We start from the raw sequence: 20,454 nt of genomic DNA, 5'->3' as shown, positions 1-20,454 counted from the left end.
TTCATGTAGAAGACCGGGCTGTATATAGAGGGGCTGAGAGGAGGTCATAGGTTTCATGCTGAAGACCAGGATGTATATAGAGGGGCTGAGAGGAGCTCATAGGTTTCATGCAGAAGACCGTGCTGTATTTAGAAGGGCAGATAGGAGGTCATAGGTTTCATGTAGAAGACCGGGCTGTATATAGAGGGGCTGAGAGGAAGTCCTAGGTTTCATGTAGAAGACCGGGCTGTATTTAGAAGGGCAGATAGGAGGTCATAGGTTTCATGTAGAAGACCGGGCTGTATATAGAGGGGCTGAGGGAAGTCCTAGGTTTCATGTAGAAGACCGGCTGTATAGAGGGGCTGAGAGGAAGTCCTAGGTTTCATGTAGAAGACCGTGCTGTATATAGAGGGGCTGAGAGGAGGTCATAGGTTCCATGCAGAAGACTAGGCTGTATATAGAGGGGCTGAGAGGAGGTCACAGGTTTCATGCAGAAGACCGGGCTGTATATAGAGGGGCTGAGAGGAAGTAATAGGTTTCATGCAGAAGACCGGGCTGTATATAGAGGGGTTGAGAGGAGGTCATAGGTGTCATGTAGAAGACAGTGCTGTATATAGAGATGCTGAGAGGAAGTCATAGGTTTCATGCAGAAGACCGGGCTGTATATAGAGGGGCTGAGAGGAGGTCATAGGTTTCATGCTGAAGACCGGGCTGTATATAGAGGGGCTGAGAGGTAGTCCAAGGTTTCATGTAGAAGACCGGCTGTATATAGAGGGGCTCAGAGGAAGTCGTAGCTTTCATGTAGAAGACCGTGCTGTATATAGAGGGGCTGAGAGGAGGTCATAGGTTTCAAGCAGGAGACCGTGCTGTATTTAGAAGGGCAGATAGGAGGTCATACGTTTCATGCAGGAGACCGGGCTGTATATAGAGGGGCTGAGAGGAAGTCCTAGGTTTCATGTAGAAGACCGGGCTGTATATAGAGGGGCTGAGAGGAAGTCCTAGGTTTCATGTAGAAGACCGTGCTGTATATAGAGGGGCTGAGAGGAAGTCATAGGTTTCATGTAGAAGACAGTGCTGTATATAGAGGGGCTGAGAGGAAGTAATAGGTTTCATGTAGAAGACCGGGCTGTATATAGAGGGGCTGAGAGGAGGCCATAGGTTTCATGCAGAAGACCGGGCTGTATATAGAGGGGCTGAGAGGAGGTCATAGGTTTCATGCTGAAGACCGGGCTGTATATAGAGGGGCTGAGAGGTAGTCCAAGGTTTCATGTAGAAGACCGGCTATATATAGAGGGGCTCAGAGGAAGTTGTATCTTTCATGTAGAAGACCGTGCTGTATATAGAGGGGCTGAGAGGAGGTCATAGGTTCCATGCTGAAGACCGGGCTGTATATAGAGGGGATGAGAGGAGGTCATAGGTTTCAAGCAGAAGACCGTGCTGTATTTAGAAGGGCAGATAGGAGGTCATACGTTTCATGCAGGAGACCGGGCTGTATATAGAGGGGCTGAGAGGAAGTCCTAGGTTTCATGTAGAAGACCGGGCTGTATATAGAGGGGCTGAGAGGAAGTCCTAGGTTTCATGTAGAAGACCGTGCTGTATATAGAGGGGCTGAGAGGAAGTCATAGGTTTCATGCTGAAGACCGGGCTGTATATAGAGGGGCTGAGATGAGGTCACAGGTTTCATGCAGAAGACCGTGCTGTATTTAGAGGGGTTGAGAGGAGGTCATAGGTTTCATGCAGAAGACCAGGCTGTATATAGAGGGGCTGAGAGGAGGTCATAGGTTTCATGCTGAAGACCGGGCTGTATATAGAGGGGCTGAAAGGAGCTCATAGGTTTCATGCTGAAGACCGGGCTGTATATAGAGGTGCTGAGAGGAAGTCATAGGTTTCATGTAGAAGACCGGGCTGTATATAGAGGGGCTGAGAGAAGGTCATGGGTTCCATGCAGAAGACCGGGCTGTATATAGAGGGGATGAGAGGAGGTCATAGGTTCCATGCAGAAGACTGGGCTGTATATAGAGGGGCTGAGAGGAGGTCATAGGTTTTATGCTGAAGATCGGGCTGTATATAGAGGGGCTGAGTGGAGGTCATAGGTTTCATGCAGAAGATTGGCCTGTATATAGAGGGGCTGAGAGGAGGTCAGAAATTTCATGCAGAAGACCGGGCTGTATATAGAGGGGCTGAGAGCAGGTCATAGATTTTTATGCAGAAGACCGGGCTGTATATAGAGGGGCTGAGAGGAGGTCATAGGTTTCATGTAGAAGACCGGGCTGTATATAGAGGGGCTGAGAAGAGGTCATACATTTCATGCAGAAGACCAGGCTGTATTTAGAGGGGATGAGAGGAGGTCATAGGTTTCATGCAGAAGATTGGGCTGTATATAGAGGGGCTGAGAAGAGGTCATAGGTTTCATGTAGAAGACCGAGCTGTATGTAGAGGGGCTGAGAGGAGGTCATAGGTTTCATGCAGAAGACCGGGCTGTATATAGAGGGGCTGAGAGGATGTCATAGGTTTCATGTAGAAGACCGGGCTGTATATAGAGGGGCTGAGAGAAGGTCATAGGATTCATGTAGAAGACCGGGCTGTATATAGAGGGGCTGAGCTCAATACTGCGCCATTTGCAGCGTCACATCCCTACTCAGTCAGCAGCAGGCGGCACACACAGGTCTGCACAGCCTAGTAAGGCTAAGTTCACACTAGCGTTGTGCGCCGCTGCGTCGGCGACGCAACGCACAACGCACGCAAAAACGCGGCAAAACGCACGCAAAAACGCTGCGTTTTGCGACGCATGCGTCGGTTTTTGCCGAAAATCGGACGCAAGAAAAATGCAACTTGCTGCGTTTTCTTGGTCCGACGCTTGCGGCAAAAAAGACGCAAGTGTCGCACAACGCAACACAAAAAAACGCATGCGTCCCCCATGTTAAGTATAGGGGCGCATGACGCATGCGTCGCCGCTGCGTCGCCGACGCAAACCCGACGCAAATTAGCTTAACGCTAATGTGAACGTAGCCTAAGGCAAAGCTCCACGCTGAGGTAGATGGCAGACATAATGGGTAAAGGCAGGGTGCTGCGCAGGGTGCGGAGAGGTCAGGGAGATGGTCACACAGGGCAGAGCCGCAGGTGCCTCTGGGAAATGCAGTTCTAGCTGTGGAAGACTGCAGGAGTGTGACCCTTTCTGCACAGACACATTCCATGGGGCTCCGGCTGTGTAGTAGCACTAGCAATCCCTATGCATTGCTTTCTCTGGGAGCGACCCTCTACATGAGCCCCTCCGAGGTGCCTGCATACAGGCGCCCCCCAGTCACAGGAGCCGCCACTGCTTTACCACAAGTAACAACTCATCCTCAGCCAAACGGGCAGATATTACGTCAGCAGTGCTGCAGCCAATCACACGGGCTCTCTGTGCCCTTAGCCCCTCCTCCCACCGAAGGCGGTGGCGGTGAGCATTTCTGCGCGAGCTATATTCCTGACGTCGGCGTCTCTCGCGAGAATATGCAGATGAGCGTCGCGGGCGCGCGTTGTGTGTGCACAGCCGGTCGGGGCCTGCAGACGTCTGTGTGTCACTGAGAGGAGTTGGGTGTGGGCCCCGGAGTCGGCGGAGACGCGGCGGCTGCGGTTACGGCGGCCTCGGAGGGAGCCCACTTGTCAGAGACCTCGCAGCAGAGTAGAGGAAGACAGCGGCAGGAAGGGAAGGACCCGGGGCTGGGAGGGGGAGGGAATGAAGATGGCGGACGCTAAACAGAAGAGGAACGAGCAGCTCAAACGCTGGATCGGCTCAGAGACGGACCTGGAGCCGCACGTCATCAAGCGGAAGAAGACCAAGGTGAAGTTCGACGATGGCGCCGTGTTCCTGGCTGCCTGCTCCAGCGGAGACAGCGACGAGGTGCTCAAGTTACTGGACCGGGGGGCTGACATCAACTACGCCAATGTGGACGGGCTCACGGCTCTGCACCAGGTACCCACCGCCCGGCTCCAGCCCTCAGCGGCTCACTGGCCTGCACGGGGCCCATGCTGGGCCTTCCTGTGAGATCCGGGGGGCATATTGTGCCATCCTATACCTGGGAGGGGGCTGACATACTGTGCCATCCTATACCCGGGGGGGCAGTCATACTGTGCCATCCTATACCTGGGGGGGCAGTCATACTGTGCCATCCTATACCTGGGGGGGGGGGGGGCAGTCATACTGTGCCATCCTATACCTGGGGGGGGGGCAGTCATACTGTGCCATCCTATACCTGGGGGGGGGGGGCAGTCATACTGTGCCATCCTATTCCTGGGGGTGGGTGGCAGTCATACTGTGCCATCCTATTCCTGGGGGTGGGTGGCAGTCATACTGTGCCATCCTATTCCTGGGAGGGGGCAGACATACTGTGCCATCCTATACCTGGGGGGGCAGTCATACTGTGCCATCCTATACCTGGGGGGGCAGTCATACTGTGCCATCCTATACCTGGGGGGGCAGTCATACTGTGCCATCCTATACCTGGGGGGGCAGTCATACTGTGCCATCCTATACCTGGGGGGGGGGGGGGCAGTCATACTGTGCCATCCTATTCCTGGGGGTGGGTGGCAGTCATACTGTGCCATCCTATTCCTGGGAGGGGGCAGACATACTGTGCCATCCTATACCTGGGGGGGCAGTCATACTGTGCCATCCTATACCTGGGGGGGCAGTCATACTGTGCCATCCTATACCTGGGGGGGGGCAGTCATACTGTGCCATCCTATACCGGGGGGGGGGGACAGTCATACTGTGCCATCCTATTCCTGGGGGTGGGTGGCAGTCATACTGTGCCATCCTATACCTGGGGGGGCAGTCATACTGTGCCATCCTATATCTGGGGGGCAGTCATACTGTGCCATCCTATCCCTGGGGGGGGGCAGTCATACTGTGCCATCCTATTCCTGGGGGTGGGTGGCAGTCATACTGTGCCATCCTATTCCTGGGAGGGGGCAGACATACTGTGCCATCCTATACCTGGGGGGGCAGTCATACTGTGCCATCCTATACCTGGGGGGGCAGTCATACTGTGCCATCCTATACCTGGGGGGGGGCAGTCATACTGTGCCATCCTATACCTGGGGGGGGGGCAGTCATACTGTGCCATCCTATTCCTGGGGGTGGGTGGCAGTCATACTGTGCCATCCTATTCCTGGGAGGGGGCAGTCATACTGTGCCATCCTATACCTGAGGAGGGGGCAGTCATTCTGTGCCATCCTATACCTGTGGGTGGGGGGCAGTCATTCTGTGCCATCCTATACCTGTGGGTGGGGGGCAGTCATACTGTGCCATCCTATACCTGTGGGTGGGGGGCAGTCATACTGTGCCATCCTATACCACCTGGGGTGGGGGGCAGTCATACCGTGCCATCCTATATCTGGGGAGGGGGCAGTCATACCGTGCCATCCTATATCTGGGGAGGGGGCAGTCATACCGTGCCATCCTATTTCTGGGGGTGGGGGCAGTCATACCGTGCCATCCCATACCCTTCCTCAGCGTAGAGGCCAGTCACTCATGATGTGCCAACCCTCCATATGTCACCATCCTTTGTGGCTAGTCACTGTGCCCAAGTGTCACACAGCGATCCATAGGAAACCATATTCCCCACAGTTGCAAATCTTTCCACCATTACTATCGCTGGTGTGATATCACTGTGCCAGGTCCCCCATCACGTCGGGATTGGCCAAAAAATTCTAATAAATTCCAGGATTGTTGTTCCTTATGTCCAAATACAGGCGGTGTTTACTGATCATCTAATATAATTTAGAACTGGGGTACAATGCAGAAGATGGGCGGTGACCCCCTGGAGGGTGTGGGGAGGGTCTGTCAGGTACTTCCTGTTGTATAGTGACACTCTACAACTTCTGTGATTATTTCCTTTACCATTGGAGTGTAGCTGGAGGGAGGGAACGGGATGGAAGTGTCCGTGGGCACACTTTATAAAGTTCCATTATATATGAATAAAATCTGCTTCTCAGGATCTTACCTCAAATTCCTTCACATCCATGGAGAGTAGGAACACTTCATTCCTGCCGGCCATTCATTCTGTCCAGTTATGTTCCTGGGAAGGCATCAGCTTATCCAGCTCTCCTATGGCTTTGAAAGGTAGCCTTTCCTAGTGACGTACGGTCCACTCAGTGACCCTACATATTCAGAAAAGGAAGAAAGTATCACAAGTAAACGATAGAAAGGATTCAATCGTTTAATAGAAGCGGCGTCTCCAGAACTTGCAGGATATATAGTTGTTGGACTTGTGTGTTTCTTTCAGTGCTGTATTGCCTGTGGTGTGTTCTGATGGGCTCCCTGAACAGCGTAATAATGATCGCTTGTAATGTTGTAGTGGGTAGGTTGCCATAATGACAGCCACCTATGCCCGCCAGCCGCTGGTACAGAGCTGGTGGCTGGGCTTCCTCAGTATGAGGCCTTTGTGTATGTTTGTGGCCATCAGATTGGAATCTCTGTGTTGGCCAAATAAGGGCAGGTTAGCAATGGGAGATAATGCACAATGTGCCGAGCTCGGGTTGCACTACGAGCATGGTGTACAGCTGCTTAGCCAGGATTGGACTTGCCCAAACATTAGGAATCCGAGATTTCAGTCAAGGTCAATATAGAGGTTTACTGTGCATCTAAATGTAGAGCAGATAGCCACATGGACTTTTGGCTTCTTTAGCTCTGTAGTCACACTCCCTTTAAGGGCTTGTTCACACTTTGCAGATTTTGCTGCAGATTTTTCCGCTGCGGATTTTTCCGCTGCGGATTTGGAAAAACCGCAGTGCAAAACCGCTGCGGTTTTCACTGCGGATTTTCCTGCGGTTTCTTCTGCGGATTCCTCTGCGGGTTTTCAACAGCACTTTCCTATTGGTGCATGTTTAAAACCGCTGCGGAATCCGCAGAAAGAAGTGACATGCTCCTTCTTTTTTTCCGCAGCAATTCCGCGCGGTTTTTTAAGGGATTTTCCGCAATGTGGGCACAGCGGTTTTTGTTTTCCATAGGGTAACATTGGACTGTACCCTGCATGGAAAACTGCTGCGGATCCGCAGTGTCAAATCTGCTGCGGATCTGCAGCAAAAACCGCAAAGTGTGAACATAGCCTTACAGCGTAGAGCTGAAGTCATTACAGCCTGGAGGATTTGAGTCTTAAAATTGACCTACCCTTTCCAGATAGTTCTATTTGCTGTAATATAGGGAGTTATCAATAAAAACGCAACTATGTACTTACACGCAGGGCTGTGAAGTCGGTATACAGTGGACCGACTCTTAGGCTATGTGCACACAATGCGGATTTGCTGCTGATCCGCAGCGGAATTTTCCGCGCAGAAACACTGCAGATCCGCACTGTGATGTACAGTATGTTATTCAATAGAAATAAAAAAGCTGTGTGGATGGTGCAGAAAAGTCAGTGCAGAATTGCTGCGGATTTCAAAGAAGTGCATGTCACTACTTTTGTGCGGATCTGCAGCAGTTCTGCACCACTCCGTGTTAAAATTCCGCAGTGGCAAAAACCACACAAAATCCGCATAACAACCGCGGCAAATCCGCGGCTGCGGATTCTGCCAGGAGATGCGGATGTTGTGCAGAAAATTCTGCACCTCTTTTCCTACGTGTGCACATAGCCTTAATATATATATTAGATGCAGTAGTTCAGTGCAGGATGTGCTGTAAATGTTTCCATAAGAATTTGGGAAAGTTTTGAAATGTCTGTTCTGTTGCTGATCTAAGGATCTGGGCTGTTAGCTGAGATCAATCTGTGCTGCACTTTATGTACATGCTCAATAGTGCCCAGTGCTGTGGGGTCGGAGTCGTGGAGTTGGAAGTCAGGCAAATAGTGGAGTCAGTGGTTTTGCTCCACAGTAACACATCAGACTCCATAAAGACTTGGCTTTCCATTGTGCAGGATCACAGTACACAGCTTATTTTGTGTCCTTGTTCCTGGCTGCTGTGTGAAATAAGCTTGAGTTCCCGCTGAACCTCCATGTATTTTTTTTTTTATATAAATATTGTTTTATCATATGTAACAGATAGAGGTCCAGGCACTAAGGCTAGTTTCACATTTGCGGTTGAGTCCGCAGTGTCTTGTCCGCTAACGCAGCGCTCTTTATCCGCATCAGCTTACGCATGACTGCAAAAAAACGCTGCATTTTTATGCGTTTTCACATGCGTTTGTGCTTATTATACCCATGCGTTTGATATTTCCAGGAGGGCATGTCTCAATGGGTGTTTCCAAATCAGTTCCTGGACATGCACAGTCCGAAGTACGCAAGTGCAGCGAACGCATGCGTATGTAAATACATGTTCCCATAGACAGTAATGCGTTTTTTTAACGCATTAATCCGCATGCCTGCGCATATTTGATGGAAATTTGACGCCTCAAAAATTGCAACATGGTGCGTTAGCCGTGCCCCGCCGCACACAGCAAAAAGACGCAGGCGAATGCATGCAAACGCATGTCCATGCGTACACAATGTAAAAGATATAAAATCAAGATGTATGCGTCAGAAACGCTGCGGACACAACCGCAAATGTGAAACCGGCTTAAGTCAAAAGTCAGTTTTTTATTTTAATTTTCGCCTCCCCCATTCATGCCGTTTTTTTCCATCACTTTTTTTTAGTGTTCATTTTTATGGTCTTTGAGGTGGCATGGGTCACAGGTTCTGTGGGATAGTGTCTTTAACCTATTTTGTGTTGTTACCTTGTGAGCACTGTTTCCTTAGTAAAGACCATAAAAATTAGCACTAAATAAAAGTCCCATATATCTGGAACCATATTGCTGATTTAATGGGGTTGTCCACTACTCGGACAACTCTCAATCCCTACGTTTTTCCCCTTAAAATAACACTTGCCTTCTGTGCTCGTGCCATTCCAGTGATTTCACCAGTTGCTCTCCTGGGGCCCCTGTGACAGTCACGCAGTCCCTGTGGCCAATCAGCACTGGCTTCACACTCCACTGCTGCATACAAATGAAGACATTTTTATGTCCCTAGGAGAGGAGAGTGAAGCCTGCACTGATTGGCTGCTGGGACTGCGTGACATAATAATGTCATGCAGTTGCAGCAGTGTGGCTCTCCCGGGGCTCGCATCTGAGGGGAGTATGTGTTATTATTTACAAGGGGGAAACCTAGGGATTCAGAAGTGGGTTCTCTGAATCGTAGACAGCCCCTTTAAAGGGAACCTGTCACCCCCAAAATCAAAGGTGAGCTAAGCCCACCGGTATCAGGGGCTTATCTACAGCATTCTGGAATGCTGTAGATAAGCCCCCGATGTATCCTGAAAGATGAGAAAAAGAGGTTAGATTATACTCACCCAGGAGCGGTCCCGGTCCGATGGGCGTCGCCGTCCGCTCCGGCGCCCTCTATTTTCTTAAGATGACGTCCTCTTCTAGTCTTCACGCTGCGGCTTCCGGTGCAGGCGTACTTTCTCTGCCCTGATTTTCCCTGTTGAGGGCAGAGCAAAGTACTGCAGTGCGCAGGCTCCGGGAAAGGTCAGAGAGGCCCGGCGCCTGTGCCCTGCAGTCCTTTGCTTTGCCCTCAACAGGGCAAATCAGTACGCCTGCGCAGGAGCCGCAGCATGAAGATAAGAGGACGTCATTCTATGAAGATGGGAGGCCCCGGACCGCGATGCCCATCGGACCGGACCGCCCTCCAGGTGAGTATAAGCTAACCTGTTTTTCTCATCTTTCAGGTTACATCGGGGGCTTATCTACAGCATTCCAGAATGCTGTAGATAAGCCCCTGATGCCGGTGGGCTTAGCTCACCTTCGATTTTGGGGGTGACAGGTTCCCTTTAAGGAAAAACAAGTGAGAGAGAGCCTGAATACTCAAGGGAGTAATTCCAAAGGCTGAGTGATTTTGACCTAGTGACAGGCCCTTTTTAAATGGTTTTAGGGCTTTTCAGCTAACGGACAGCCTGAGCTTCATCATTTCAGGACCCAAATTATAATAGACATTGGATAGTCACCTCCCGGTGAGGGAAGCGACTTGTCAAGTGCAGGCTGTGGCCAGTCTTTGGCTGCTGTTCATCAATATTCCATCAGAGCAACATCTGCTTTGATGGGATAGTTAAAGGGATATTCCTATCTCTAAGATCCTATCCCAATATGCAGTAGTTATAGTAATACTTCATGTGCAGGGCATTGCAGTAGCATAGATATCCATGATTACGACCACTGGTAACTGTCACTGAGTGGTTGTATCCATGGATATGTAAGCTACTGCAATGCCCTGCACATGGGCTAAGGGACATGGCTTATCAGAAGAACTATACTACGTTTCTAATAGGAGGTATGTGATAATATTATTATTGCACCTACAACATATTGGGATAGGATCTACCCTTAAGACTGCAGCCTGCATGTGATAGCTGTGTCCCTCTCTGTGAGCTGACTATCCTTTGTCTTTATTGTAATCGGGCTCCTCAGTCTATTCAGTGGCGGTGGTCCAGTAGTGGACAAACCCTTTAAGGCCATGTTCACACTTTGCGGGTTTTACCGCGGATCCGCGGCGATTTTGATGCTGCGGGTCCGCAGCAGTTTCCATAGCGTTTACATTAACATGTAAACCCTATGGAAACCGCAAACCGCTGTGCACATGCTGCGGGAAAACCGCGCAGAAACGCAGCGGTTTACAACCCGCAGCATGTCACTTCTTTGTGCAGAATCGCTGCGATTCTGCACACATAGAAATGCATTGATCCGCTTACTTCCCGCATGGGGCTGTGCCCACGATGCGGCAAGTAAGCGGATAATGTGCGGTTGCTACCCGGGGTGGAGGAGAGGAGACTCTCCTCCAGGCCCTGGGAACCATATTTGTGGTAAAAAAAAAGAATTAAAATAAAAAATAATGCTATACTCACCTCTCAGCGCTGCACGCGGCCGTCCGGTCTCAGGTTTGCTGTGCGAGCAGGACCTGTGGTGACGTCGCGGTCACATGACCGTGATGACGCCGCGGTCACATGACCGTGACGTCACGAAGGTCCTTCTCGCACAGCATCTTTGGAAACGGACCGCCGCGTGCAGCGCCGAGGAGATCGGGACGTCAGAGGGGGTGAGTATAAACCATTTTTTTTTTTTTATTTTTAACATTACCATTGATGCTGCATATGCAGCATCAATAGTAAAACCAAAGCCCGCAGCGGAAACCGCAAGACAAAACGTGATAAATCTGCAGGGATAACCGCAGCGGTTTTGCCCTGCAGATTTATCAAATCCGCTGCGGGAGAACCCGCAGGGACCCGAACCCACGTGTGCACATAGCCTAAGTATGCTGCTTTTCGATACATAATAAAAATGAACAGTATAGCTTTTGAGAAGACAGGAGCCTGTGTGCGACATGTGCATGAGTAATCTGAATTGCAAGCCTAATGTATACTGCATGCACCCCCACTGACAATCCCGCCACCATGTACAGCAGATTATTATGTTAGCATTTTCCGTCACAGGCGTATTTAGTGACGTCTGATGTAGCAGGACTGTGTTCTCTCACGCATCGCTTTCTAGCTGGTATCCTGAATCTACTCATGAAGAAATGACCTCCTTCTCAGCAGGGCACTCCGTGGTTGTACTTGGCATAAGGAGAGGGCTGTGCGGAGTTCAGACAGCTGGCAGTAGGTTGATGGCTGCTCTGGAATGATGGCACTTGGTTGCCATGGCAGCCGGTAGTTGAGGATTTATCCAGCCCAACGCTACAGAAAGTTTTCTAAAAATGGATGCTGTCGCTTGCTACTGTGGGAAGATGTCAGGTCCTTCTGCTGTTTTATCTTAGGGTTTCCTACTGTGCATAGTTGTAGCCCCGGGTGGAGATGTGGCTAGGATCTTGAACCAGTGTTTTTTGCTGCCCAGATATTTAATGTGTCTCGGAAGTGCCTACTTTTTACTGCATTTGTTTTTAGGAAACTATTGAACAATGTATTTTATTTCGTTCTCTGATTTTACAAAGAATGCTCATGTGTAAATTTCCTTTTGTCTGAGCATTGGATGGCATCACTATACAATAAGATCTAGACTTGCATATCTGCATGTTTTGGCTGAGCCTGATTGATTCTGTGGAAATAGTTTTGACTTTTAGCACATTCTTTCTGTAGCTTGGCTTTTTTTTCATTTTCTCTCTCTTGGAACCATGGATCATGGTGCACAGCTAGTCCCCCGTTGGGTGAGCTGTAAAGCCATGCGGTTTGATGCTTTCCAGGCTCAAGTGAAATGTCTACAGTCAGATTGCAGAGCAGAATGTGTGAGCGAAGTGAATAAGGCACATCACAGCAAATCGCATGCTTGCGGTTACATGACGGCCCACTCGCATTGGGAATGGAGGGACATCCTGACATTACGCACATTGCACGCATCACGATTTACAGGAACGACTGCAGAAATATAGCTGGAGCTTGGGAAACCCCTTTAAAGGCTGGGCTTTTATTTTTGAGGAGACCACTCTGAAGTTTTCTGTATTATTCATACTAGGCAATTCTATGCATGTTAAAGGGAACCTGTCACGTGAAGATGCTGTTAACCTGCAGATATGGTGTTAATGTGCAGGTTAATATCGTTCTGAACCTGCCCAGTGCTTAGACTCCTGCTGCCAGTAAGAAATGATTCCTCCTGGTAGTATTTGGGGGGCACTGGCATAGGTTCAGTCCCCGCATTGTATGGAGAGCAGTAGCTGTAACTGCACCCCTGGCAGATCAGCATCCGGGCCAGCTGTCAGTCAGTGCTCTCTATACACAGAGCCGTGACTGAAACCGGAATGCTACTGGGAGGAATGAAATTCATTCCTCCTGGCAGAGGGGGTCTAAGTGCAGGCACTGTGCAGGTTAAGAACGCTATTACCAGGCAGATCAATCCCATATCTGCAGGTTAGTAGCATTTTTTCACATAACTGGTTCCCTTTAAACAGCCTGAGTAGCTGGCATATGTCCAAGACCTATTTCTTCTGGATTCACTATAAACCTGCATGCTCAGTTTGACTTGAATGCTTGTTTATTTCCATATGTAATAATCAGAAAAAGTATTAGATCAGACATATTAAAATCCAGTGTGCTAAATCCCTGAAATGATATAATCAGTCAGCCCTGACTACTCATCTCGTGTGATGAGGGAACTTTCAGTATAACCTGTGTATTCATTGTGTACCCATGTGTGTATTCATTGAAATCTCTGCTCATTCTGGGCATATCAGTCCGGTGGGTGGTCTCAGTTCGGGATTGATGGCTATATCTAAGTGTATATAGAAATAGCAGTCACTGATTGGGACCGCCCACTGGACTGCTAAGCTCCGAGTGAGCAGATACTTCCTAAAGGCCCCGTCACACATAGCGAGATCGCTGCTGAGTCACAAGTTTTGTGACGCAACAGCGACCTCAGTAGCGATCTCGCTATGTGTGACACGTACCAGCGACCCGGCCCCTGCTGCGAGATCGCTGGTCGTGTCGGAATGGCCTGGACCTTGTTTTGGTCGTTGAGGTCCCGCTGACATCGCTGAATCGGTGTGTGTGACACCGATCCAGCGATGTCTTCACTGGTAACCAGGGTAAACATCGGGTTACTAAGCGCAGGGCCGCGCTTAGTAACCCGATGTTTACCCTGGTTACCAGCGTAAATGTAAAAAAAAAAAAAAAAAAACAGTACATATTCACCATCTGATGTCCGTCAGGACCCTCGCCGTCTGCTTCCTGCTCTGACTGACTGCCGGCCGGAAAGTGAGAGCACAGCACAGCAGTGACGTCACCGCTGCGCTCTGCTCTCACTGTACGGCGGCACTCAGTCAGAGCAGGAAGTAGACGGCAAGGGACCTGACGGACATCAGGTGGTGAGTATGTACTGTGTTTTTTTTTTTTGGTAACCAGGGTAAACATCGGGTTACTAAGCGCGGCCCTGCGCTTAGTAACCCGATGTTTACCCTGGTTACCCGGGTGCTGCAGGGGGACTTCGGCATCGTTGAAGACAGTTTCAACGATGCCGAAGTCGTTCCCCTGATCGTTGGTCGCTGGAGAGAGCTGTCTGTGTGACAGCTCCCCAGCGACCACACAACGACTTACCAACGATCACGGCCAGGTCGTATCGCTGGTCGTGATCGTTGGTGAATCGCTATGTGTGACGGGGCCTTTAGTTTCTGTAAAGTCATTGGATGCAGCAGGGGCCCAGATTAGAATATATCCTGCATTAGCATAAGCCACAGGACCATGCTTATCACTCAATCAGGTCTAAGGCGACTTTCACACTAGCGTCGTGCACTGCACGTCGCAATGCGACGTAACGACGCTAGCGTTGAAAGCGCCGCACAACGGGGGCGCATGCGTGGTCGTAAATGGCGGACACGACGCACAAAAAAAGTTACATGTGGCGTTTTTTGTGCCGACAGTCTGCCAAAACACGACGCATCTGTCGCTCGACGGTTGCGACGTGTGGCAATCCGTCGCAATGCGTCGCTAATGCAAGTCAATGGAGAAAAACCGCATCCTGCAAGCACTTTTGCAGGATGCGTTTTTTCTCCAAAACGACGCATTGCGACAGAGGCCAAACGACGCTAGTGTGAAAGTAGCCTAAGTGCACACGTTGCAGAATGTCTGCATAATTTTCCTGAGCAAAACCAGACTCCATTTGCAGGAAATCTGCTATCGTTTTTTTCGTGGCGCTTCCCAATACAATAAATAGCAGCAAAAAACGGGAAAATTTCACAAAATTAATGAACATACTGCGTTTTTACAGCGATGTGTTTTTTTTTTTTTTTTTCACGGAATGAGCGCAACAATGCGGAATTCCATTAGAAATAATGGGAAGCGGTTTACCGTGAAAAAACGCGAAAAAAATGCACCGTGTGCACATAGCCTTATAGTGACAGAATTTTTGTAAGCGTTACCCGATCTCCTAGTAAGTGCACACCTGTTGTATCTTCACATTTGAGCCACATATTAGAGGTTGGCTTTATTATAGCAATGTGTTGGGGAGAAGACTTTGTGGTCCTTACTATCATATGAAGGGTTCTTCTGCACTTGGTACTGCAGATTTCCTCACAGGCTGCTCTCCTGTCCATAACATGGCCACTGATGGAGGAGCATGTGACCAGACCTGGCCATCGGCTGCATTCAATTCTTAAACGCTCACATGGCAAAGATGCCTTTCTATTGGAGGAGGCTGATGGACAGGTCTGGTCACATGCTCCTCCACCAGCAGCCATATTGTGGGCAGGAGAGCTGTGTAGTCTGAGGAAAGCTGCAGTAACTGGAGCAGGAGAACCTGTCATACTGGTATATGGTGATGTTATATGGGCAACCCCGTTGAACTGACTTTATAGCCAGCAATACATTATTAAATTATCCGTTCAGTGATTTGAGGGACTTGGCCTCTATAAAAATCATTCTCTCCCTATACCTGTTAGTGGTACAACGCCTGAGAAAATGTTAATATGCATGTAAATGCGGGGGCCTCGGTGCACCTTTGGCACTGCCAAGCAGCCTGTTCTGCAGTGAGGCGATTGGCTTAATATTAGGTGGCTGCTGGGCTCATGATCTGGATGTATTGTGAAGAATGTTTGGTATTGCCAGCCTGCATTCTAAGCCCCCAATAATGGATTTGAGCTAAAACCACTATGGAGCCATCCACAATGAAACACTGAGTCTCTGTGCTTTGTCTGAAGTCCGCTCCCTCCGGCAGCGCTGTCTTTTTTAGGTGGATACAGGAGTGCAGGATACAATCCATATACAGACCACAATATTGGCACCAAACGCAGTGCTCCTGATCTGAACCCAACAGCCTGATTTATACCTACGCAGTTGGTCCAGGTCTTGCAGTGTGTGAAAAAGAACAGTGTGTCCTGGCCTGAGGCTACAATCGCACATCATTGTACACATCCATGTGGTGTCTCTATTTTACATGGACAGAGACCTATAGGGCTTCATTCATCCATACGCACATCCATGTTTAGAAACGTATTTGTCTGGTCCGTGAGACTCCGAGCATGTCCTATTCTCATCCAATTTACAGATCTGACGTTAGTCTATTGAGGTCCGTTTAAATAAGGTAGACATACATTTTACTTCAGTTTTCCATCTGTTTCATCCGTTTTTAGCTTAATAATAATCTTTATTTTGTATAGTGCCCACTTACTCCGCAGCGCTTTACAGTTTGCACACATTATAATCACTGTCTCTGATGGGGCTCACTATCTACATTCCCTATCAGTATGTCTTTGGAATGTAGGAGGAAACAGAGAACCCAGAGGAAACCCGCGCAAACACGGAGAGAACATACAAACTCCTTGCAGATGTTGTCCTTGGTGGGATTTGAACCCAGGACTCCAGCAAAGCTGCAGTACTAACTACTGAGCCACCGTGCTACCCCAAACTTATCTTAACTTGGCAAAGTTGATCAATAAAAGAAAAAGTTGACACTCAGGTGTTTACCATAAGTTTTTAAAAGAGGTTGTGTACAAATTGGTTGATACAAGAGGATCCCTCTGTTTTGATGTGAAATCAGAACCATACGTGTGGATGTAGCGTTGGAAACAGTTGATCCTGTGGCTCCAGTAGGTCTCCACCGTGAAATGACTTCCGAATTGGTCACTTCAGTGGATCTAGTGGCAGATATGTTTGGCCTAGTGTGTGTATGATCCCTTTTATTCATTCACTGATGTTTCTCTGTTTTGTTCTTGACTATTTGTTGAAATACAGTTGAGATGACACCATATATAAGGCTACGTTAAGACAGCTGCTCTAGCTTTACTATTTGAAGAATGCCAGGAATTTGGCTACTTGCCCTGAATCTCCTGTATGATTGCGTGCCAGGGCGGCAGATACTTACCGTCCACAAATTTCCATTGCTTGACCAATTAACAGTCCACCTTGCTAGGGCAGGTGGAGAAAAGCTCAGCTGTCAGTGACAGCTGTAGGCTCCAGCTAAAGGTCAGTTTGTAGTTTATAACTAGTCCTGTCTGCACAGAATGGGCCACTTGTGTACCAAAATAAATCCAGGACGTCGGCGGATGCATTGGTGTGTTTGTTCTGTATTGTATTACAGAACCTAAGCTGACTTTATGATCTATTATACTAATACTAATCTGTTTTTTATTGGTTTATCTAGAGAGAACAGTACATCATGCTTCGCGACTCTTACAGTCACACAAACTGAAGAACAAGAGTTAAATAATGTCAGCCATCTCTAGCCAAAACAGGTTAAAGGGGCTTTCTGGGATTTTTGAAAAAAAGTGACCAAGAGCAGGCAATAGACATGTCCCCCTTCTTAGGGTATGTTTCCACTGTCAGGATGGCCGGCGGTATCGCCGCAGCGGCGAAGCCGCTCGGCGCTAAGCCCCACCCCCTTTCTGGGACGCGATCATGCCGGATGTGTTAACTCTTCACATCCGGGATGATCGCTCTGTCCCATAGGGCCCTGTGATATCCCTTGCGGGGACGCTGCGTCCCCGCAAGGTGTACGGACATGCTGCGATCTGAAAAGACGCGCAGCATGTCCGGAGTCGCAGGGCCGCCGCGTGCGGGTTTCCACGCATAGTGGACACGGGATTTCATAAAATCCCCTCCACTATGCTGGAACATCTGGACGCTGCTTGTTTGACGCTGCAGCTCTGCGCAGCGTCAAACAAGCAGCGTTTCCTGACCGTGGAAACATACCCTAAATGCAGTGGATTGTAGGTGGATTCTGTCATAATGTCTGGTCTTTTGTGGCATCTACTGTTTTTGAACAGCCATCATTAAACTGTGAGCTCTACAGTATGTTGCCAGCACTAAACAAATGCTAGTAGACCCACTCTTCCATGCACACCATTGAAGTACACAACAATTTGTGAGGCTCATTGGGGCAACACTTCTTTATTTTTGGGGGAGATTTGAGCAACACTCGGATTGTCATGCTGCTTACCAGAGGTTTTCTGCTATATCCTTTTTGTATAGAAATATTGCAGTTGCTGTCGACAAAACCGAAGGGAAAATGTAACCTTAGCCGCATTTCATAAGTTTGTGGTTCAGTACTTCTTGAAATTGTCTTCTGCTACCTTGTGTAAATTTGTGCAAATGGTGTCAGTCAGTTTTGTCATCACTTCACAAGAGCTCATCAGATGGCTGCTAAACGTGCTTATCAATTCCCTAAATTGGGGTACATGGTCGGTACACTTCACATTGGGAGACTAGACGCATGACTATAGGACAGATTCATCAGTATTTCGCACCAACAAAATAGTGAGATTCTATAATAAATTTGACGCAGCCATTGTTAGCTTTTTCTTTACAAATCTTTGATATGTGTTGTATAATCAGATAGAAAATAGTGCACATATGCCTCTTGGTAAACTGTGTTTTTAGGAGCTCTCCATTGTCCTTTTTATACTTGACTACCACATGTAAAGGTCCCCATACACACTGTCACCCGTACCCCAGTCTCTCCTGGCACCTCCATACACAGATACACGTGAACATGTCTGTGTTCTCTGAGGGTGGCTGTCACTTTCCTGGCAGCAGCTTCTCCTGGGCGATTAAAAGGATCAGCCGCTGAAATTCCTAAAGCTGTATTCCCTTCCAGTTGGAGGGCCACATTAAGGCTCTGTGCACACAGTGCGTTTTTGCTGCGTTGTTTTCCCCTCGGAAATTGGCCAAAACCGCTATGGAATCCTTTAGCAAGCTAATTCAATGACAATCGTGAATTGTTGTGCACATGATCAGTAAATTTCCTTGAATATTTGCAGTGCGTTATTTTTATGCCACATGTCAATTCTTTGTGCGTTTCTGCAGTGTTTTTCACCCATTGACATTTTGAGTCAGTCAAATCCGCAGCAAAAAGGCAGGTATAAAAATGTTTTGCTGATTTGCTTAGTTTTTGATTTGCGGTTTACCAGATTCCTATGGTGTTTTCCACACTCATCTCTGTGACAGCATGGGAAACACCGGTGCGGTGGTTCTTATCGGCAATAATGCTACTGCCGGTAAGGCTATGTGCACACATTGCGGATTTTGCTGTGGATCCGCAGCAGATTGGCCTTTGCGGATTCGTAGCAGTTTTCCATGCGTTGTACAGTACCATACACTCACCGGCCACTTTATTAGGTACACCATGCTAGTAACGGGTTGGACCCCCTTTTGCCTTCAGAACTGCCTCAATTCTTCGTGGCATAGATTCAACAAGGTGCTGGAAGCATTCCTCAGAGATTTTGGTCCATATTGACATGATGGCATCACACAGTTGCCGCAGATTTGTCGGCTGCACATCCCAAAGATGCTCCATACAAGGCAGGATGGATCCATGCTTTCATGTTGTTTACGCCAAATTCTGACCCTACCATCCGAATGTCGCAGCAGAAATCGAGACTCATCAGACCAAGCAACGTTTTTCCAATCTTCTACTGTCCAATTTCGATGAGCTTGTACAAATTGTAGCCTCAGTTTCCTGTTCTTAGCTGAAAGGAGTGGTACCTGGTGTGGTCTTCTGCTGCTGTAGCCCATCTGCCTCAAAGTTCGACGCACTGTGCGTTCAGAGATGCTCTTAGGCCTACCTTGGTTGTAACGGGTGGCGATTTGAGTCACTGTTGCCTTTCTATCAGCTCGAACCAGTCTGCCCATTCTCCTCTGACCTCTGGCATCAACAAGGCATTTCCGCCCACAGAACTGCCGCTCACTGGATTTTTTTTCTTTTTCGGACCATTCTCTGTAAACCCTAGAGATGGTTGTGCGTGAAAATCCCAGTAGATCAGCAGTTTCTGAAATACTCAGACCAGCCCTTCTGGCACCAACAACCATGCCACGTTCAAAGGCACTCAAATCACCTTTCTTCCCCATACTGATGCTCGGTTTGAACTGCAGGAGATTGTCTTGACCATGTCTACATGCCTAAATGCACTGAGTTGCCGCCATGTGATTGGCTGATTAGAAATTAAGTGTTAACAAGAAGTTGGACAGGTGTACCTAATAAAGTGGCCGGTGAGTGTATAAATGTATGGAAAACAAAATCTGCAGTGCACATGCTGCGGAAAATACCGCTGTCTTGTTTATTCCGCGGCATGTCAATTCTTTGTGCGGAATCCGCAGCAGTTTACACCTGCTCCTCAATAAGAATCCGCAGGTGTAAAACCTCAGGTGAAATCCGCACAAAAACCGCAGTAAATCCGCAGGTAATCCGCAGTGTGTTTAACCTGCGGATTTGGCAAAAACGGTGCGGAAAAATCCGCACACAAATCTGCAACGTGCACACAGCCTAAGACCGTCGGTCACAGAGCTGCGGGGTCATGCTGTCAGATGACTGAGTGACCCACGCAGCTGTGGATGTGATCCGCAGTAACGCTACCGCCGGTACTGTCTGTCAGAGCGCTGCGCGGGATTATGCTGTCAGATGTCAGCGTGATCCTGCAGGTCAGCAGGCGTGGTCTGATGAGACAACTGCTCCCATCGGGCTATTTCTGTTGTCACCGATAAGTAATAGTAGGTGCCGCTGATGTGAGAAGTAGTCTTATCTGCCGGTGCCTGTGCTCACAGTACAAAAAAAAAAAAAA

At 48.7% G+C, this 20,454-nt stretch overlaps 1 protein-coding gene across 3 annotated transcripts in view; it reads left to right on the top strand.

The window, feature by feature from the left end:
- Positions 1-3,414: 3,414 nt before the first annotated feature.
- Positions 3,415-20,454, top strand: part of PPP1R12A (protein phosphatase 1 regulatory subunit 12A) — a 116,165-nt gene continuing 99,125 nt past the window's right edge. For 2 of the 3 annotated variants that reach the window (XM_077265367.1, XM_077265368.1), the window contains exon 1: positions 3,466-3,934. In XM_077265367.1, the coding sequence (XP_077121482.1) occupies positions 3,698-3,934 (237 nt within the window). In that variant the 5' untranslated portion in view covers positions 3,466-3,697. Of the gene's footprint in view, positions 3,935-20,454 lie in introns of all 3 variants that reach the window. The other variant, XM_077265366.1, reaches the window with a different exon arrangement.

Source organism: Ranitomeya variabilis, chromosome 5, assembly GCF_051348905.1.
Source record: "Ranitomeya variabilis isolate aRanVar5 chromosome 5, aRanVar5.hap1, whole genome shotgun sequence".
NCBI lineage: Eukaryota > Metazoa > Chordata > Amphibia > Anura > Dendrobatidae > Ranitomeya > Ranitomeya variabilis.
This window is presented reverse-complemented; position numbering and strand designations above follow the sequence as displayed.